Source organism: Salvelinus alpinus, chromosome 10 (genome assembly GCF_045679555.1).
Source record: "Salvelinus alpinus chromosome 10, SLU_Salpinus.1, whole genome shotgun sequence".
In the NCBI taxonomy this organism is placed as follows: Eukaryota; Metazoa; Chordata; class Actinopteri; order Salmoniformes; family Salmonidae; genus Salvelinus; species Salvelinus alpinus.
In genome coordinates, this window is record NC_092095.1 from 23,871,217 (window position 1) to 23,889,361 (window position 18,145).

At 40.8% G+C, this 18,145-nt stretch overlaps 1 protein-coding gene across 3 annotated transcripts in view; it reads right to left on the reverse strand.

Annotated features, from left to right (window-relative positions):
- Window positions 1–1,796: 1,796 nt before the first annotated feature.
- Window positions 1,797–18,145, reverse strand: part of LOC139531750 (GTP-binding protein Rheb-like) — a 35,631-nt gene continuing 19,282 nt past the window's right edge. For 2 of the 3 annotated variants that reach the window (XM_071328513.1, XM_071328514.1), the window contains 6 exons: window positions 12,135–12,202; window positions 11,700–11,782; window positions 8,039–8,095; window positions 7,889–7,936; window positions 2,879–2,960; window positions 1,797–2,370 (listed from right to left, as the gene is read on the reverse strand). In XM_071328513.1, coding sequence (XP_071184614.1) covers window positions 2,278–2,370; window positions 2,879–2,960; window positions 7,889–7,936; window positions 8,039–8,095; window positions 11,700–11,782; window positions 12,135–12,202 — 431 coding nt within the window. In that variant the 3' untranslated portion in view covers window positions 1,797–2,277. The remainder of the gene's footprint in view (window positions 2,371–2,878; window positions 2,961–7,888; window positions 7,937–8,038; window positions 8,096–11,699; window positions 11,783–12,134; window positions 12,203–18,145) is intronic. The other variant, XM_071328516.1, reaches the window with a different exon arrangement.

Sequence of the window (18,145 nt, forward strand, 5' to 3'; positions counted from 1 at the left end):
CTCTCTCAGCCTATTCTGGACAGTCTGAGCACTGATGGGGGGCTTGTGCATTCCTGGTGTAACTCGGGCAGTTGTTGTTGCCATCCTGTACCTGTCCTGCAGGTGTGATGTTAGGATGTACCGATCCTGTGCAGGTGTTGTTACACGTGGTCTGCCACAGCGAGGACGATCAGCTGTCCGTCCTGTCTCCCTGTAGCGCTGTCTTAGGCGTCTCACAGTACGGACATTACAATTTATTGCCCTGGCCACATCTGCAGTCCTCATGCCACCTTGCAGCATGCCTAAGGCACGTTCACGCAGATGAGCAGGGATCCTGGGCATCTTTCTTTTGGTGTTTTTCAGAGTCAGTAGAAAGGCCTCTGTAGTGTCCTAAGTTTTCATAACTGTGACCTTAATTGCCTACCGTCTGTAAGCTGTTAGTGTCTTAACGACCGTTCCACAGGTGCATGTTCATTAATTGTTTATGGCTCATTGAACAAGCATGGGAAACAGTGTTTAAACCCTTTACAATGAAGATATGTGAAGTTATTTGTAATTTTTACAAATTATCTTTGAAAGACAGGGACCTGAAAAAGGGATGTTTCTCTTTTTGCTGAGTTTATTTAATGAAGCTGCCAGTTGAGGACTTGTGAGGCGTCTGTTTCTCATACTAGACGCTGATGTATTTGTCCTCTTGCTCAGTTGTACACCTGGGTCTCACACTCCTCTTTCTATTCCGGTTAGAGCCAGTTTGCGCTGTTCTGTGAAGGGAGTAGTACACAGCTTTCTACGAGATCTTCAGTTTCTTGGCAATTTCTCGCATGGAATAGCCTTCTTTTCTCATAACAAGAATAGACTGACGAGTTCAGAAGAAAGTTCTTTGTTTCTAGCCATTTTGAGCCTGTAATCGAACCCACAAATGCTGATGCTCCAGATACTCAACTAGTCTGAAGGCCAGTTTTATTGCTTCTTTAATCAGGACAACAGTTTTCAGCTGTGCTAACATAATTGCAAAAGGGTTTTCTAATGATCAATTAGCCTTTTAAAATGATAAACTTGGATTAGCTAGCACAACGTGCCATTGGAACACAGGAGTGATGGTTGCTGATAATGTATATGTTCCATTAAAAAAATTGTCCGTTTCCAGCTTCAATAGTCATTTACAACATTAACAATGTCCACACTATTTCTGATCTATTTGATGTTATTTTAATGGACACATTTTTTTAACTTTTCTTTCAAAAACAAGGACATTTCTAAGTGACCCCGAACTTTTGAACGGTAGTGTATATATTGTATATATGTTTTTTTTTGCGGGGGGTTGGGATTGTTTCTGGACAAGCCTCTGTCTCCGACAATGAAATTCATGTATTCTATGGAGGAAAGAACAGCTAGAAGTGAATTGTGAATCCTATAATTAGAAACCATCTCCAACTGGCTAATAGAGATGAATATAATGAGTAGTAGATCTCTCGTGGACACATATTATTCCAAAACACCAGGTTTCCATTTCTCCTTGGTAACGTTAATTATCACGCCCCCCCCCTCTGAGAGCTGGCGAGAGTGAATGTGTGGAGCAGTGTGATGGCACATACTGTTTCCCTGACTGAGTGGCAACATCAGCGTTTTGACAGGTTCTGAGGTAGAGGAGCCAACTGGAAGTAGAATACTGAATCCCTTATCTCTGGTAAGGGAAAAGATATATCATATACTATATGAATTATATAATGTATCAAAACACTCTCGTGTGTATTCTGATAATTTGTATAAAACAAAAAAAACATCACATTTTGAGAAATAAGAAAATCAAACTCTAGTGAAACAATATGCTGATTTAATGATTACAATCAAAAAACAGAATCAACATTCACTAGACTAGCAAATGAATGCTGGCCAACTGTAGTGGCCATAATAATAACATTTTAAGAAATACAATATACAAACTTTTCAAGGGGAAGGGAGGGGCAGGGAGGTCAGGTAGAAAAGAGATTACAGGCTTTAAATGAGGAGTAGTAAGGCTAGATATTTCACCACGTTTGGTTTCTCAGAAAAAGGGGAAGTCGGGGGGAGCAAGACGGGTGTACCCTAAGCTGGGATCGATTGTTACTCTTAATGTCGAAGTCTTCGTCTGTCCTTCTGGAAATGAAAAAAGAACTTTAGAAAAGAAAAAGAAAAAAGACAGATGTTTCTCGAGGGAGGAAAACAGGTAGTTAGCCACTTCAAGTAGAGGGATTTCCCAGTGTCCAGTGCTGTGGTTGGGGACGGTGTTTGAGGGCCTGGGGGGCCGGGGAAGGAGGGTTACATCAGGGAGCAGGATGTCCTGCCCTGGGGGGCTCCCCCCTCCATCTTCTCCGCCTCCAGGATGGTCCTCTTGAACACCTCCACCGCTGTCTGACTCACCCAGAAAACAGGAAGTCAGAGGGAGGAAATGTCATATCACAATAACAGGGCTGTGCAGATGGGTGTTTTGTCTGCTCTGTGCTTGCAAATGCTACAATCTAGTGTAAACCAACGTGACATATTAATTGTTATTGCTAGGATAGAAAGAAAGTAGGAAATCCAAACATTCTACATGACGAGGGGAATATTTGATACAAACACTATTTTGATATCATCAACACAGTAGCATTGATCAATGGATCTAACATGCCTATTGTGGTACAATAGGGAAATAGCAACAATTCTGTTGAATGATGCATTGATGCGTCCAGGCCACGTTGGCACCAAATGTGCCTTCCTTTAGATTACTCTTCCAATTTAAATTCAAACTAGACTGTAATTGCCTTGGAACATTCTGTGCCAAGATGGCACCCATTACAATACTAGATGTCAAAACAGAGTTGGCCAAACTATATATCTATCTGGGAGTGGCTGGTGTCATCATCATCATCATCATCACCTGGTTCTCTTTAGCGGAGGACTCCATGAATGCTGCGTTCCATGAGTCAGCCAGCGCTTTGCCTTCTTCACAACTGATTACACTGAGGAGAGGGAAAAACATATCACATTGTCTACAATTAGCTTGTAACAGCAGAACAGCCTATACCCACAGTTCCTGGTTGTACTGAGGGGAACCCAATATCACAGTGAACACCATTTGCATGTAACAACAGTCTATAACCACATGTGGGAGCATTAGCTATAGGAGGGTAAGGCGCTAATGGAGAAACTGATCTGTGGTCACTCTCCCTATACTGTCCCAGGCATTCACTACACCATCTCTCCTCCATGTCTTTTTACACTAGCCTGATCCAAGATTGGTTTGTCCTGTATAGTCAACTCCTACGGTCGCAGCCTAAACAGACCTGGGATCAGATTAGATACTATTGCGATGCTAAGATACCACCCCCCCTGACGGATTCTAACTGCATCGCATGAGTCTTTTTCAGCCGAGCCAAAATCTATAGGCTTTATAGCCTAGTGGCGTATCTGCTGACTGGTGTAACTGTACTACAGCACTCTGCATCCCTAACATTCACTCCTGGGATTTAATAGCCTGGAGTTATTGATTCATCCAAAGGTTCAGCCGGTTCCTCACTTCGCCCCGGCGCAAGCCTTTCCCAGCCCTTGTTTAATGAGGTCTGTCAACACACACACACACACCACACACACACACACACACACACCACACACACACACACACACACACACACACACACACACACACACACACACACACACACACACACAAATAAGATAATGCAGTTAGAAGATAAAGGGCGATATACTGTACTGTTTAGCAGTAAACAATACAATGTATATTACATTGTATATATTTAGTCTCTAGTCTATTTCAGGGTAGAATGATAGTTTGGGAGGTATGCTTTACTATGGAGAAGTCATTAGGATAGACAGAGAAAGAGATACATTGGGGAAAAAATTGAGAGAGAGAAAGAGAAAGAGAGAGAGAGAGAAAGGGGAAGTGATCAGTAATGCCTTGATTACTTTAATTGGCTAATAGAATTCCAGCTGGCCCCAGGGCTACTATGCTCCTGTGTGTCTGTGTTTGTACTCACTCCACACTGAGAAGCATATGAATCCCTTCAACACTCCTTACAGAGTGCACATCATCATAATGGGGCCAGAGTGTGTGCATGCGTGGGTTGATGTGTGCATGTGTATGTGTGTGTGTGGAAGGGATGTCAGAGTAGCTGTCACTACTTCCCACTATGAGCTGGCTGTGCTACATTTCCTGTTTATTCTGGGAATGATAGAGGAGGCAGGAGGAAGGATGGATGAAAAAAAAGGAGGGAGGAGGAACGAGGGAGAGCTATGAGTGAGTGACCCATTTTCAGAAGTGTGTTGAGCAAGCAGAGTGCACTGTACAGGCCTGGTAAGAAATGACACACACAGGGGAAGTGGATCATGTCAGTTAGCAAGCTAACAATGTGCATGATATCTAACAAGCTGAAAAAAACAACAATCTGGATGATTTTTTTAAACCTAAAAACGGACTTTCTCAAATCATCCTACAGAGGTAAACCAGTTCAGAAAGTAGATTTCTATACAAGGTCGGAAAGAGCAGACTCTAAGGTTTCTAAAGCAAACAAACAAAACAAATAAGGACATGGTCTCTGTTTAAAAATACCACTTTTTGAAGAATAACAGCGGTTCCACACATTCCTCGGACACTCAAATTGTTTGGGAAAAATATTTATATTTTATTCTGTTATATTCCATTACAATCTTAGTATAACATATTTACATTTGTATTTAAAAAAAAAAAATGTAACCTTTAACTAGGCAAGTCAGTTAAGAACAAATTCTTATTTACAATGACGGCCTACCCCGGACAATGCTGGGCCAATTGCGCACTGCCCCATGGGACTCCCAATCACAGCCGGTTGTGATACAGCCTGGAATCGAACCAGAGTCTGTAGTGATATATTTGTGTTGAATGTGATCAGGGCAGGGGAATGTAAGTTTGTCTTGTCTGTTTAACCCCCTAGAGTCTATGTCCACACCTGCGCGGACATCTAATTAACATAATCATTAAAAAATCCCCAACAAAATCTGTCTGTTTAAGCTATATATATATTTCTTTTGCATGGGCTGTGTCTGCATCTACGCTGGAAGGTGGCTGAGCTACAGCGGTGTTTGCCAGACTATGAGACATCCTGAAAACCAGTCTTCTCACAAAAACATCTGTAGCATCCGAACGGTTTGGCCTAGAAACTATGACCAATCTATGGAAAGATGAGACTCTAACGAACACGTACAGTACATGTCGGTTGTTGCTCTAGGACACCCACAAGCCTCACAAGTCTGAAGATAGTGGAAGTACATATGGATGTAGTTTAGTGCCCAACATATTTTTTGTTTTATATGGATAAAAAAACGAAATAATAATTTCCTGATCTTTTTTATATCTCTCAGATTTAGGACAGCCACTTAAAAACAAACTTCCTTTTGATTTGTTTTTGACCATCTGTTTTTCCATGTATACATCTATTATTCAATGTGTTTCTATGGGCTAATAGCAGTAAGGCCAAATTCAACGTTTCATCAAATAATTGTTTTAATTTTGGGGGGGGGGTAACACTTTACTTGACGCCCAGTGTAATAACACATAATGACACGTTCATTACCATGTCATAATGGCATAACAGCTTATATAACTTGTCATAGCCTGCCATAATATGGTCATAACACTGTCATGACCTATATTATTTACTACATATATTGACACATATTAACTGGAATGAATTGCAAAAATCACTGAAGCTGAAGACTCATATCTCCCTCACTAACTTTAAGCACCAGCTGTCAGAGCAGCTCACAGATCCCTGTACATAGCCCATCTGTAAATAGCCCATCCAACTACCTCATCCCCATACCGTTATTTATTTTTGCTCCTTTGAACCCCTATTTATTGCCTACCTCCCTTATCTTACCTCATTTGCACACACTGTATATATACTTTTTCTATTGTATTATTGACTGTATGTTTGTTTATTCAATGTGTAACTCTGTGTTGTTGTTTGTATCGCACTGCTTTGCTTTATCTTGGCCAGGTCGCAGTTGTAAATGAGAACTTGTTCTCAACTAGCCTACCTGGTTAAATAAAGGTGAAAAAAAATATATATATATATATTGCGTTATTTTATGGCTGGTTATGACACCTACATAACAGTGTCAAAACCCACATTTATTCAAATAATTTTTTTCCCTGCCAAGAAGTTTCCTTTCGTTGGAAAGTTTGTTTCTTAAATCCGTTGTTGTTGTAATGAATTATTTACAGTCGTGTTTTTTTCATCATATTTTAAATAACTCATGAAGCATTATGACCATCCTGTGTCACTTTATTTGGACAACAAAAATACACTTTATGTCATTGTCAAGAAGCATTATGACCATCATGATCATATAAGCCAGATAGGCCTGTCACATACATGCCCTTATGTCAGTCATCAGTCACAAAGAGGGTGTCTTGTCCTGCTCCTGAAATCTGGTCCTACATTCATCCCAGTCATCAGCAACAGACCATTGGGGTATGTAGTTGCATGTCTGACATCAATGACATCAATCATTTACAATTATAATTTAATATGGTCAATTAAAAAAAACATATTTTTTATATATAACATAAACATACTGTTGAGACGCATGCTATGATGTAATGGAATGTTTTGCCTTGTGTGGTAGGTTTTGTCACCCTTATGTAGGTGTCATAACCAGCCATAAAATAACAACTGTGGTAGGTTTTGTCACCCTTATGTAGGTGTCATAACCAGCCATAAAATAACTACTGTGGTAGGTTTTGACACCCTTATGTAGGTGTCATAACCAGCCATAAAATAAATACTGTGGTAGGTTTTGTCACCCTTATGTAGGTGTCATAACCAGCCATAAAATAACTACTATGGTAGGTTTTGTCGATTTTTACACTCCTATGTAGGTGTCATAACCAGCTATACAATAACACAATATATGTCACAACAGGTTAAAATATATGTCATGACAGTGTTATGATCATATTATAACAGGTTCTGACAAGTTATGTCTGCTGTTATGACATATTATGACATGGTTATGACCGTGTCATAACGTGTTATGACGCTGGGTGTCAAGTAAAGTGTTACCTTTTATTTTAAATACCTAAAACGGGTCCTAAAATTCCAAATCAAATAGTTAAATGATCCTTGGTATGACCATCTTAAAACAATTCCATATAGCTTAGTAGAACCCCCTATTGATTTAATTTGCATGGCGTAGCCATGTAGCCTATAGGCTGCACAGACCAGTAACATAATTGTATATTCAATGGATAATTTTTTTTTTTTTAAGACGCCCAACCAAATCTACACACCTCTACTCCCACCCGTCACCAGTGCTGGCTGCACAACAGGATCCCGGTAAAAATGGGGTCATATAAACATTGCCCGATTTATTCTTTTTTATACCGTAAATTCTGTCTGAAATAGATATAACTAATGTCACTCTGACCCAAACACAGAGCAGACCGACCTGACCCTGCAGTCTTTAAAACAAAGTCAGAGCCAAAGACAGCTGAGAGCAGACTGGACCAGTTTCCCAGCCTAGCGTCAAGGTCTAAACAGGCCAGTAGTCTAGTCTAAAAGAGACAGGACAGCCAGGGAAATACATTTTTCCCTCCCTGCCAACGATGGCAAGATGTGGGGATTTTATGACAAGGCCTATAAAGCTCCAGCAGATCAAGTCCTAAAGGTTTATTCCAGCCCCCCACCCTCTGTTGAAGCAATATACTTTCTCTCCATTTGGTCCTGTCTGTGAACTAAATGTCTTTGAACAGGTCTCCACGGACTCGTACAAACATAACGACAGACCGCAAGAACATTAAATCCCAGTTAAATCTAATTTAAAGCTGAAAATGGAATAAACTGTCTGGTTCCTCTGGGAAGACTATCGGTGTGTGTGTGGCATACAGTACCGTTCCATGTGTAGATCTTTCTTGTTTCCGACCAACATGATGGGTACTCTGCAGAAGACAAAAGGAAGTCCTGTTAGTCATATTAATCAGGAAGTGAAACACTAGATATTCAGATTGAAATGTTTCCAGACAGGAGAATAAGGTACTTACTGTACTTTACCAACCATATCCAATAATTTTTCGTGGATAACTTTTATTACTTCAAAACTGCAGCAGAAAACAAAAAAAGGTAATTCAAACCTTTATTAACAGCCAAAGTAACAAGTGAAAACATTCAACAAAGTCCTAGCATACTGTAGACAAGACGAGTATCAACACAACAATCAATTCTCTAAAGAAATCTTCCAAAGGTAAATAGTTAGAAGACTTGAAGACTCTCACTTGAACTTAAATGAATCCTTTATGGGAGAAAAGCTTGACATTGACAAATTTAGCATGGTCCGACGTAGACAATAACCCATGTCACATGGCTGCATTCTCCTATCCCGGCCGCTCCGTGTGTGTGCGTGTGTGTGTGTGTGTGTGTGTGTGTGTGTGTGATGAGTACATTAACGAACGTTGCCTAACAAAGACGGTTGCGGTTGACCCATTGCTTGAATCTGTATGATGGGCTACTAAGCAAATCAAATCTTTCCCGAGAAGAACCACCAATGCTGCTGTACTTAACAATGTGCATTTTCCATTGCTTGTTAGTTGCCTTGCCGACATCCAGTTGAGAAAGGTTGTTTCATCTGTGCCATAGGTTGTAATGTAGAGGCCTACTGTATATAATACAGACAGGCCTGATGCATGGTTTGAGACGCAATTTAAATAATGAATGTTGAGCCCCGGGCTGGTCAGTAGAAATGCATAAATCAATGGAGACATTAAGTCAACTTGACAGCATTAACTGGCCAGTGGAAAGTAAAGAGACGTGATGGGATGTGGTTAGGAACAGCTTTCTCCAGGGAAAGTCTCCCTAGGCCCGCTCCCATGGCAACTACCATAGGACCCAGGGGGATTTAGGATTAAACACACTCTCTAGCCTAGACTACAGTATGATGGTCTTACACAGGACAAAGAGTTTGACACAGTATGAATCCTGTTGTCATTTAAGATGTCTGAAGTCTGGAGGCATTACAGGAGAGAAAGTGCAGCTTTGATGCGCTTCTATATTTAAAGGGGAATAACGGGACATTTCGAAAGTGTCTATGTTCCTAAACAACTCTGATTCGCTCAGGGATAGCGAGGTCAAGCTAGCGCGAGAGCTAAGTTACAGGGTTATACAGCCCCCCCACTCACTGATAGAACTTTGTGGAATAACGCAAATCTACAAAAAATAGAAACATTCTGTCACAGCTAAAATACAACAGTCGGGAAGTCCAATCGATTGTGAGATATAGCATATACATTTGATGTGATAAATGTGGGTCGCGGGTTCACAGCTGTACCTTTTCTGAGATCTCTGCCAAGCAAAGAATTTTGGAATATATATATTGCGCAATAGGCTACAAGGCTTTTACAAGGTGGGAGTTCATCCTGGTTCAAGTCCCGTTCCAACAGGAGAACGACCCTAAGCACAAAGCCAAGGCAACGCAGGAGTCGCTTCGGGACAAGTCTCTGAATGTCCTTGAGTGGCCCAGCCAGAGCCCGGACTTGAACGAACATCTCTGGAGGGACCTGAAAATAGCTGTGCAGCGATGTTCCCCACCCAACCTGACAGAGCTTGAGAGGATCTGCAGAGAAGAATGGGAGAAACTCCCCAAATACAGGTGTGCCAAGCTTGTAGTGTCATACCCAAGAAGACTCAAGGCTGTAATCGCTGACAAAGGTGCTTCAACAAAGTACTGAGTAAAGGGTCTGAATACTTATGTAAATGTGGTATTTCTGTTTTGTATTTTTAATACATTTGCAAAAATGTCTAGAAACCTGTTTTGCTTTGTCATTATGGGGTATTGTGTGTAAATTGATGAGGAAAAAAACAATGTAATCAATTTTAGAATATGTCTGTAACGTAACAAAATGTGGAAAAAGTAAAGGGGTCTGAATACTTTCTGAATGTACTGTATACTGAAGCAAAGTTTCACCCACATTTCAGATAAGAATACCCGCCTACCTTTGTCATATCAACCATCCATCCAATTAAAATAATTCCATGTGTCCGCCTTTTGTCTTTATAAACTTTCACATAGTCTGTTCCATGGTATGGGGTAATCCAATGAGCAACACTGCAGCTGTTGATTGCAGTGATCATAATTCATCACGTATGCTATATATAATCAATACATTACTTTTTCAAGGAGTAGGGTATTTGATGCAAACATAGGCTATAAGAATACTTTTCCATTTGATCAAATTCTGCCTACATTATAACATTCTCTTGCATGCTCGAGGAAGGCAATTTGGCCTTCGTTTGAAAATGAAGTCCCCTGTATAATTTAGTAAATGATTGTCATTCTTCTACAGATTTGAACATGTAAATGTAGGTTAATAATACTTTGACAGTGAGCATATATCACATTTCAATAGACGCACGCATCAGTGTCTAGGCTGTCTATTATATCTGCAACAAATTATTTCACAACGATATGTTTGCTGTCAGCTGGCTACTGTAGGAAAGTTACAATCTAACTACACACTTGCATACATTTGCCTTATAACCCATATGTGTCATCCTATGAAATTCACATTATGTTGCACACTCCCTAGTCTTTCCCTCTCATTTTAGTAGATACTGTATATTTTGCCGTAATGATCTGATCACACCATGCAACGAGGGATGTAGCCTACAGTCAGAGAGGGATGATGTTGATTGGCAGGTGAAATTATGTCCAATGAGGTTGCAATGTAAAAGTGGGAGGCGGGATTAGGTTGGCTCCTTTCCTCCTAGCTTGGTTGAGATCTCAGAAACTGTCATATTGTGAACCCGCGACCCAAATTGATCACATATAATGTGCATGCCACATCTCACAATCGATTGGACTTCCTGAATGTAGTATTTCTGCTGTGACAGAACGTTGAGATTATTTGTAGATTTGAATTATTCCACAAAGTTCTATTTAGAATTACAGTGAGTGGGGGGGCTGTATAACCCTGTGAAGTAGCTCGCGCTCCTGCAGCTCTCGCTCTACCTCGCCCTCCCTAAGTGAGAAAGGTGCACACTGACAAGACAGTCCAGGAGTTAGGAACTAGGACACATTTTCAAAATTTGCCGTTATTCCCCTTTAAATCTGACCAAATCCGATCAAATTTCTACTGCTGCGCCCAGGAGAACTTTTCTACTTTTTCATTCTCATATTAACAGAGAGAGGGGGAAAGAGTGAGAGAAAAGGAACAAGGGAGTAATTGTGAGATGGATGGAGTGAGGCGAGAGAGTTGGATGGAGAGAAATGCCGGTGCGAGGAAGAGAGAATAAATGGTGTGGTTAAGAGAGAGGAGAGAGAGATAGATGTCATTTTATTTAAATCTCCAGCTGATATGGAGGCAAGTTAGCACACACACGCCTGCATGCGCAAACACACAGCTAGAAATGACCATCTCTGATTCACATCCACACCACATTTATTTTAGCTACGCATGAATACCTGTTCTGTACTACAACATACAGGAGACCTGTTCTATAGAATAGCATACAGACAGACAGATAATGCACAGATCAATAATAGCGTCAATGGTTTATTCATGCCTTTTACTAGAGAGAGAAATACTAGATAGATTCAGAGAAACCTTGAGCGGCTAGATCTCTCAGGGATGAATCCACATGGGTTCATTTTGCAGTAACAATGCTTTAGCAGCAGTGTGAAGGAAGGAGAGGGCGAGCGGAGCTACCTACCTTTTATTTGAATTGACAGAATACACCAAAATGTAGCCGTTGATGTCTATGGAGTAGGTCTGTGGGAAAATGGAGTATTCATCCTGCCGAGAGTGGAACATCACAAAGATAAACGTAGATGTTCTATGATAGTAAAAATTGAGGTAAAAAATACAAGACAGTGTAATAATTCCATGCGGAAGCATTCGAAAATAAACAAATTCATAGGACCAGCGCCGTTGATAACTACTAGCGCCGTTGCTAACTAGCAACCCCGTTGTCTTAACCTTGTAATCTTCAACCTAGGTAAAAATGAGGAAATCTAATCTACACCTGGTATTAAAAATAGCTTTTCTGCTATTTACATTAGAGATCACATAATGTTGTGGCCCACTGGCAGTCTGACCACAACATTCTGACATGCGAGTGATCTCTCTACTGGTAAGAAGGACTCACCTGTCCGGCTGTGTCCACCAACTGCAGGAGGTACTCCTGACCATTCACTGTGATCATCTTTGTAAATGCTGAGGAAAGAGAAAGGTAGATAACTAAAGTACTGCACTTGGGAGTTCCTAAATCATTCTACCCATCTACAGTCCTGTCAAGAGACTGTGAAAAACATAGCCTAGAGCACAGTAGCTCATTCATTATCATGATCTTACACACATTTACATTACAACTCGGTTGGGATATAGAATGACTCTTTGGTACTCATGCCAGACAACCATATATTAGGACATCACTCATGTTTGAGATTGAGCTAGAATTAGCAGACAATTAGCAACAAAGAACACCTTCATCACAATTAAGGAGGCCATTTCTCTACGTCGCTTTGAGTGAGCTCACCACAAGTCAGTTAGTGAAGCAGAGAGAGGGACAAGTGGGGCAACATTTCATGTGGCGCTGAGATGTCAGAACACAGGAAAGTGATGTATGTAATCGACTAGAATAGGCAGGACTGGGACTGAGACAGATTCTGATTGGGCTGTTACTCTGGGTGACAGTGGAGCTGTGAGTGTGTGTGTTTGTGTGGCAGGTGGGCTGGGGCCTCAAATTAACTGAGGGGGTTTGCTGCAGTGGCTTATTTAAGCACGACACACACACACACACACACACACACACACACACACACACACACACACACACACACACACACAGAGCAGGAAAGCCAGCCAAATCCACATCGCTACTGTAGTATAGTAGAATCATGTTTGTAGCACAATTTATTATGGTAATCGTTCTGCGTTCCTGGGCTTAGAGAATGCAGCAGAGGCAGATCAAGCTTTTCATTCAGAAAAAAATAAGCCCTGGCTGGCTAAAAATAACTGAACGTTCCCTTCACCGGGGGCTGCATGGATGGAAGCTTCCCGAGCCTTAGGCACTGTAGATACAGTAGGCAGGTACACACACACACATACACAAATGTAACCTAGGACTTTGTGAAGCTACTGTACCATACAATCAATTGTGTTCTCCGTGCTAACAAAGGGAGCAATACCATACCAAAAACGTGTATCATGATCTAGGGCTGTGGCGGTCACGAAATTTCATCAGCTGGTGATTGTCAAGCAAATAACTGTCGGTCTCACGGTAATTGACCGTTAATTAACATAAACACATTTAGCATCTCCTGGCTTCCACACATAGCCTACAAGCCATTTTAAAAAGTCTAATAAATCCTACACCTTCACAATAAATCCATTATTTATTTTAGACAGGTCTAAGGAAGGATGATATGAAGAAAATGTAGTCTATTTCAGAAGAACAGAATAGCATACTTTGAGTTGTCCTTATGTTAGTGTAAGGGTGTTTAACTGGCGGCAGAGAAGTCAGACGCAGGAGAGAAATAACTGTGTTTCCAACGGCAGAGTTTATTTACAAAAGAACCCACCGGAAAACAAAATAATACAAATCAATGGGTAACATAACTCGACGCACACCAGTACAGACATACACATACACTTACAATAAACAATCACCGACAAGGACATGAGGGGGAACAGAAGGTTAAATACACAACATGTAATTGATGGGATTGGAACCAGGTGTGATGGAAGACAAGACAAAACCAATGGAAAGTGAAAAATGGATCAGTGACGGCTAGAAGGTTGGTGACTTCGACCACCGAACACCGTCCGAACAAGGAGAGAGGCGACTTCGGCAGAAGTCGTGACAGTTAGGTCCCTATCTGGATATGCCAAATGGATATGGGCTACACTAGTTCATTTAACAGACAAGATTTGCTTTTAATTCCGTGGCATTATTTTATAGTATGAAGAATACAATTGAACAAAGCTGAATAAAATATCAATATTTTCTCCAAACGATTTGAGGGAATGCGCAAATGCGGCTATTCTGTGTTGAGCGGTTAACAAAGAATAGGTACTCCTATATGCTTAATTTAGAGTTATAAATGTAACTTTAGTTGTTCTTCAAACATTGGGCTATATGTTTTGATTTTTAATACATTGTAAGGCTGCATGATGCGACTCTAATGATGATTTGTAAAAAGTCGATTGAAAGGCAAGATCTCTGCTTTGTTTTTTGTGCAGGCTGTTCACACTCCAATAGTCTCTCATTTACAATGCACCCTAAAAAAAATCCATGCCTTTTGCATCCCAGAGTGCTGCGTTGTGCCCTTCTCCCTGAGCGTGCTGTGCAATCCGAAGTGTCTCTCACTCACACGCCTCTCCGTCACGTGATCGTGATTTTCCTCACAGGCTACAAGTTAAGACAGACACAGTGGGGACGCAACTGCGCGAGTACTTATCCAATTCCGAGGTGCATATTGAAGTTATTGGATGAACTGTCCACATTTACTTTTCCTCAGCCAACAAGATGACTAGGCCTCACAAACAGCAAAAGCACTAGCCTACGTCAATCTACTATCCCCCATAGTACAAAAGTCGACCTATTCTATTCTGTGCGAGAAATAAATATTCCAAACCATCTGGGAAAGTTGTGGGATGCGATAGATCCCAAATTAATACAACAACTGGCATCAAAAACACTTTTTTAAGCAATGTGGCTGATGCAACAGATCAGAACATTTAGCTTAAAATGTTGATAAACTATTAGGCTATTTCTTCACATTATAAGCACAGCAATGCGCACACGGCAGTAGGCTATAAGCGTGAATGTTCCATTAGCGGAAAATACCATTATCAAAAGTGACCACAAATGTAATTATGCATGTAACGCTTTCATTATAAAGGTGCATTTTTATGGTGAAAACGCTCTCCCCCAAATTTGAAACTCACGCGCTGCTTATATATGCCAGTTAGGCTCTACACCTCTTGTAAAGCAGATTCATGTGCTTAATTTTAAGAACTTATTTGGCCACTTTAGTTGTGATACAAACCTTTTTAAAACATATAGGCCTAAGGGCTAGGCTTCGTGAGCGGTGCGACTATGATTCGAACAAGTCGCAAAAAAATGCATTGTTTCTAATGCTGGGCGTCATTCACAAGTGATAATATATAATTCAAGTGATAGGATAATATTGTCACCCATCAGACTATTCTTGATTTAATCTTGTCTTTACATATACAGTGGCTTGCGAAAGTATTCACCCCCCTTGGCATTTTTCCTATTTTATTGCCTTACAACCTGGAATTAAAATAGATTTTTTGGGGGGGTTTGTATCGTTTGATTTACACAACATGCCTACCACATTGAAGATGCAAAATATTTTTTCTTGTGAAACAAACAAAAAATAAGACAAAAAAACAGAAAACTTGAGCGTGCATAACTATTCACCATCCCAAAGACAATACTATGTAGCGCCACCTTTTGCAGCAATTACAGCTGCAAGTCTCTTAGGATACGTCTCTATAAGCTTGGCACATCTAGCCACTGGGATTTTTGCCCATTCTTCAAGGCAAAACTTCTCCAGCTCCTTCATGTTGGATGGGTTCCGCTGGTGTACAGCAATCTTTAAGTCATACCACAGATTCTCAATTGGACTGAGGTCTGGGCTTTGACTAGGCCATTCCAAGACATTTAAATGTTTCCCCTTAAACCACTCGAGTGTTGCTTTAGCAGTATGCTTTGGGTCATTGTCCTGCTGGAAGGTGAACCTCCTTTCCAGTCTCAAATCTCTGGAAGACTGAAACAGGTTTCCCTCAAGAATTTCCCTGTATTTAGCGGCATCAATCATTCCTTCAATTCTGACCAGTTTCCCAGTCCCTGCCGATGAAACACATCCCCACAGCATGATGCTGCCACCACCATGCTTCACTGTGGGGATGGTTTCTCTCGGGGTGATGAGAGGTGTTGGGTTTGCGCTAGACATAGCATTTTCCTTGACGTTCAAAAAGCTCAATTTTAGTCTCATCTGACCAAGTACCTTCTTCCATATGTTTGGGGAGTCTCCCACATGTCTTTTGGCAAACACCAAACGTGTTTTCTTATTTTTTTCTTTAAGCAATGGCTTTTTTCTGGTCACTCTTCCGTAAAGCCCAGCTCTGTGGAGTGTACGGCTTAAAGTGGTTCTATGGACAGATACTCCAATCTCCACTGTGGAGCTTTGCAGCTCCTTCAGGGTTTGTTGCCTCTTTGATTAATGCCCTCCTTGCCTGGTCCGTGAGTTTTGGTGGGCGGCCCTCTCTTGGCAGGTTTGTTGTGGTGCCATATTCTTTAAACATTTTTAGAATGGATTTAATAGTGTTCTGTGGGATGTTCTAAGTTTCAGATATTTTTTTATAACCCAACCCTGATCTGTACTTCTCCACAATGTTGTCCCTGACCTGTTTGGAGAGCTCCTTGTTATTCATGGTGCCGCTTGCTTGGTGGTACCCCTTGCTTAGTAGTTTTGCAGACACTAGGGCCTTTCAGAACAGGTGTATATATACACTGAGATCAAGTGACAGATCATGTGACACTTAAATAAAGTCCATCTTTATGCAATCTAACTAACTATGTGACTTCTGAAGGTAATCGGCGGCACCAGATCTTATTTAGGGGCTTCAGGGCAAAGGGGGTGAATACATACGCACGCACCACTTATCTTTTTTTTTTTTTTTTTGAAACAAGTTATTTTTTTTCATTTCACTTCACCAATTTGGAGTATTTTGTGTATGTCCATTACATGAAATCCAAATAAAAATCAATTTAAATTACAGGTTGTAATGCAAGGCACTGTACTAAATAATATATGTGTGACATTTGTTATGATTTAGAATGGACCATTATCATGCAACTGTATCGAAACATGCACTTAAATAGCGAATGGATGACACTTTTCCCCGTAGTTTATTTTCATGCCAGCCAGGTAGGCTATACTCCTGATGCAAATATAAGCAATGTGCTTAATATTAGGAAAGTTGAGAAATAAATATAGTAGGCCTAGCCTATAGAAAGCTGATGGGATCCTCCTCTTTTTATTAGCAGCCATCACTCTGTTTTCTCCCTCAATTGCATAGCCTATTTTTTAAATATTTTTTATTATTTTTATTTTTATTTAACCAGGTAAGTTAGTTGAGAACAAGTTCTCATTTACAACTGCGACCTGGCCAAGATAAAGCAAAGCAGTGCGACACAAACAACAACACAGAGTTACACATAGAATAAACAAGCATACAGTCAATAACACAATAGAAAAAAATATATTTAAAAAAGAAAGTCTATATACAGTATGTGCAAATGGCGTGAGGAGGTAAGGCAATAAATAGGCCACAGTAGCGAAGTAATTACAATTTAGCAAATTAACACTGGAGTGAAATAATGAGCAGATGATGTGCAAGTAGAAATACTGGTGCACAAAAGAGCAGAAAGTAAATAAAAACAATATGGGGATGAGGTAGGTAGATTGGGTGGGCTATGTACAGCTACAGCGATCGGTTAGCTGCTCTGACAGCTGATGTTTAAAGTTAGTGAGGGAAATATAAATCTCCCGCTTCAGCGATTCGTTCCAGTCATTGGCAGCAGAGAACTGGAAGGAAAGGCGGCCAAAAGAGGTGTTGGCTTTGGGGATGACCAGTGAGATATACCTGCTGGAGCGCGTGCTACGGGTGGGTGTTGTTATCGTGACCAGTGAGCTGAGATAAGTCTTTGCTAGGTTAAGCTCCGCCTTATAGATGACCTGGAGCCCGTGGGTCTGGCGACGAATATGTAGCAAGGGCCAGCCGACTAAAGCATACAGGTCGCAGTGGTGGGTGGTATAAGGGGCTTTGGTGACAAAACGGATGGCACTGTGATAGACTGCATCCAGTTTGCTGAGTAGAGTGTTGGAAGCTATTTTGTAAATTACATCACCGAAGTCGAGGATTGGTAGGATAGTCAGTTCTACGAGGGTATGTTTGGCGGCGTGAGTGAAGGAGGCTTTGTTTGCGAAATAGGAAGCCGATTCCAGATTTAATTTTGGATTGAAGATGTTTCATATTAGTCTGGAAGGAGAGTTTACAGTCTAGCCAGACACCTAGCTATTTGTAGTTGTCTACATATTCTAGGTCAGAATCATCCAGAGT